Raw genomic sequence first — 3,589 nt, forward strand, 5'->3', positions numbered from 1 at the left:
ATGACATTCACTATTTTGACTTTGCTGAACATCTGTCATGCTGAAGTCTACTGGTCCATCGTGCCCAAACCTCCTATTTTGAGAATGTTAACTTGGATGGACAAGCCCCCTCTGGTATATGTTAACAACACGGACTGGCTACCGCACCCTATTCTAGCCAAACGTGTTCCTCTAGAGTCTGAAGGGGCTCTGTACAATTATTCAGGATCTACTGTGTATCCTCCATTTTGTATGTCTTTTAGAAATTCGTTTATTGGTAATTCTTTCTGTGTACCACGCAGACAGCAAGCGTGGATTGTCAAAAATGCCACTGACAACAGTTATGTAGGGGTTGGCATGGGTGTGATAGGAATGGGAGATGAGTTAGCACGTAAGACGTTCCAACCTAAACACCCTGCTAACAAGTACCTATGTCCAAATCAGATAGGTACGGTACAAAAGGAGTTGCCATGGACAGATTGTTCTGTCCGAGTTCCCAGAAAGGTTAAGATGCCGGCAACCACAGACTTTAACATTTACAATTGGGCACCCAGGCTATGTTGTGGTCGCTCTGAACAACTGACACGGTTAGACAAATACACTGACTATGAGAAATGGCACATGCCATGTCAGAATTTGCAGAAAATTGAGGACTTACTAGAAGTAGACATGGCTGGTTCTAGACTTGCTATTGAAGCAGGTCCAATACAGAACACACAGTGGAAGATAGTGGCTGCCACGCAGCCGATATACAAGTTTAAGGTCAAGGTGAAGAACTCAGGACTTGATCTTGAGTATGACAGTCACATCAATGTCACAGCATGTGTTTTTGCTCCTTATGTAATGCTAGTAGGTAACAACCTTCGAATTTTTAAAAATGACAAAGGTCTATATGAGATCAACTGCACAAAATGCCGACTACATCAATGTCTTAGTCCTAAACACCAAGATTCATATGTTGCTATTATGTATCATCCACCTTTAATGTGGGTACCTGTCAACTTGACAGAGACGTGGGCATCTACGCCTACTGTGCACATTGTTCAAAAGGCATTTAACATGGTTATACATAGGTCCAAGAGAATGGTCTTTGCACTTGTAGGAGCCGTAGTCTCAGTAATTGCCATGATCACATCACTAACCACGGCAACATTGGCATTAACTTCCTCTATCCAGAACCATGAGTTCATACAGGAAGTGGTGTCTAACTCTTCCAAATTATGGCACACTCAGCAGAGTATTGACTTAGCTTATAGAGATGAGCTGGACAGTTTAAAAGATGCTGTGTTTTGGTTAGGTAAAGAGGTTGAAGCTTTACACACAAGAATTACTTATCCCTGTCATTACAATCAAACGGGTTATTGTATTACTCCGTTGCCATATGATAATGTGTCATATGAATGGCAACTGGTCGTTCAGCACATCAAGGGTGCTTGGGGAAGTCATAACAGCACCTTGGACATTATTAAGTTGCAACAGCAGATCAACAAATTAGACCAAATTGTATATGAGAATGAAGCTGCAAATATAGCTGCAAATTGGGAAGCAACTTTATCTTCCCTAGATCCCCAAAATTGGTTTGGTAGAGCTAATTTAACCAGCATTGGTACTATCATTTTATTCATATTATTGGCTATTGGTTTGATTATACTTTGCAGCAGAAGCTGTAAAAACAGAGCCTACATTCGAGGCATACTGCCAGAATTGGCACGGTCTTATCACACTAGGCAATTGGTGCCTGAAAATGTTGAATTGAACACAACCGTTTTATGAAAGACCAGAGTATAATGATACTTTACATTCCAATCTTTGATATATACTGAGAAGGTGAAGGCATGTTTGCTATGTCACACGTCTGTCCCTCCTGAATTGTTCAGAGAGGATGTTTTTTCTTTAAAGGAATCTCTCCCACCACACGATCAAAAAGAAAAGGGAGAGGAATCTTATAGAGATCAGTATTTCTAAGAAATCTTACAGAGATCAGTATTTTGCTCTAAGATCAGTATTTATATTTTAGAGGACACTTTTTAAAGTCACTCTTGATTGATCAACCTTGATTTTTTCTTTTACACTATTAAGGCCAGAACTTTAAGCATAAAGAAGGTACTGTTAATGCTCTGATCCAGAATTATGAAGGTGCCAAGATTTCTAGAATTACAGTCACCTTACGGTCAGTAAGCATGAGAACATGACAGAAATTGTTAATTTTCAGTTGACCATTCTGGAGAGTGATGTCTGATTGCATGCAACGGGAATCATGATGAATACCAGACAGCCTAAGCCACGGTGATGCATTTTCCATGTGAAATGGATGCTTGAGGTTGGGGAATGCAGAGACATAGTGCACTGACGCCCTCAGTCACTGGAGGTCCTGGCATCGTCCTTCCAACCAGTTTCTTAGGTGGCAGGCATCTGGCAGTGAGAGCGGATAGATCCCAAAGATGCAGAATCAGTTCAAGAGAAGGAAAGCATTTATCCTTCAGGTCCAGAGGAGGTCAGTTTTGCTAATCATGATGAGATCTGACAGCTTCTCATGGTTCTGACTGGTGAAGAGTGACGTAGTTAACTGAAGCACCTATCTTGTCAGACGGAGAACTTCTACCTCATGAAACCAGGATCAGTGTTATGGAAATTATTTTTCTCTTTGACATTTTATATTTTATATAATTATTTTGTTAAGCACATAGATAAAAAAAAAAGGTTCACACTTGATTTTTATATTTGAGTTTTATAATCGGGTTTGATTTTCTCACTGTGAATTGTTATGATTGTGCACCAGTGTGTTTATATTTAGCGTGTGTTGAGTTACATTTTGATATCACTCTATTCATTTGTGTGTCAAACAAAAAGGGGGAGATGTAGCAGCCCAGCCCTAGACGTTGTGGGGAAGCAAGGAATGTGAGTGAGCACATGGCCATTATGTGCATGGCAATGAACTTTATTGCCAGCATGGCTGAAGTTTAGGCGCGAAACCTTGCTTTCCTGTGTCCCACTCACCTGAGGAGTAAAACCCCACCTTCACCTTGTCATAGGTTGTATTATCCAATAGGGGTACCCCAGATAACTCATCCATATGTATTGAGGTATCATATAACTGTTCAATATGTATTGAGCTGGCATGACTATAAATAAACCAGCTCCTCTAAGCTCCGCCCACTGGTTCAGGATTCCCGGGTCTGGCAAGTAGCAACTTCTCCCCTGTCCCTCTTCTCTATCTTTCTTACTAAGGCCTGGTCCTTAGACCAGGCCTGCCTTACTAAGGCCTGGTCATTAGTCCAGGCCTGCCTTACTTCCTCTCTTTCTCCTAATGCTATCTAGCATTATCTACCTCTTGTAGTTCCTAGTCTCCTTTCCATCTGCACTAGCTTTATCCTCTGACCGGTACGGTGTTAAAAGAGGATCATTGGGTGGTTTCAGCCTGAATATTCACACCCAGTGGTCGGAGCTTAGCTGTGGCTCATACAAATAATATTCGTCTACTGACTCGGTTACTCACATCTCTAAAGTCGGCTCGTTCACGCCCTTCGCGGGTAAAAATCTCTTCTCTATCTCTATCATCTCAAATTCTTCCCCCCTTGCAGCCTCTTGCAGGCCGGGAGGTTGCAGCCAC

At 41.7% G+C, this 3,589-nt stretch overlaps 1 protein-coding gene across 1 annotated transcript; it reads left to right on the forward strand.

Moving 5' to 3' along the window:
- LOC107651135 (endogenous retrovirus group K member 6 Env polyprotein-like) lies at positions 1-1,752 on the forward strand. The gene has a single exon (XM_016429626.2). The coding sequence runs from the start codon at positions 1-3 to the stop codon at positions 1,750-1,752; it is 1,752 nt and encodes a 583-aa protein (XP_016285112.2).
- The last annotated feature ends 1,837 nt before the right edge of the window (positions 1,753-3,589 follow it).

Source organism: Monodelphis domestica, chromosome 2 (genome assembly GCF_027887165.1).
Source record: "Monodelphis domestica isolate mMonDom1 chromosome 2, mMonDom1.pri, whole genome shotgun sequence".
Lineage (NCBI taxonomy): Eukaryota > Metazoa > Chordata > Mammalia > Didelphimorphia > Didelphidae > Monodelphis > Monodelphis domestica.

Coding starts and splice junctions, on each gene's coding strand:
- LOC107651135 (XM_016429626.2), top strand. CDS start 1: ATGACATTCACTATTTTGACTTTGCTGAACATCTGTCATGCTGAAGTC.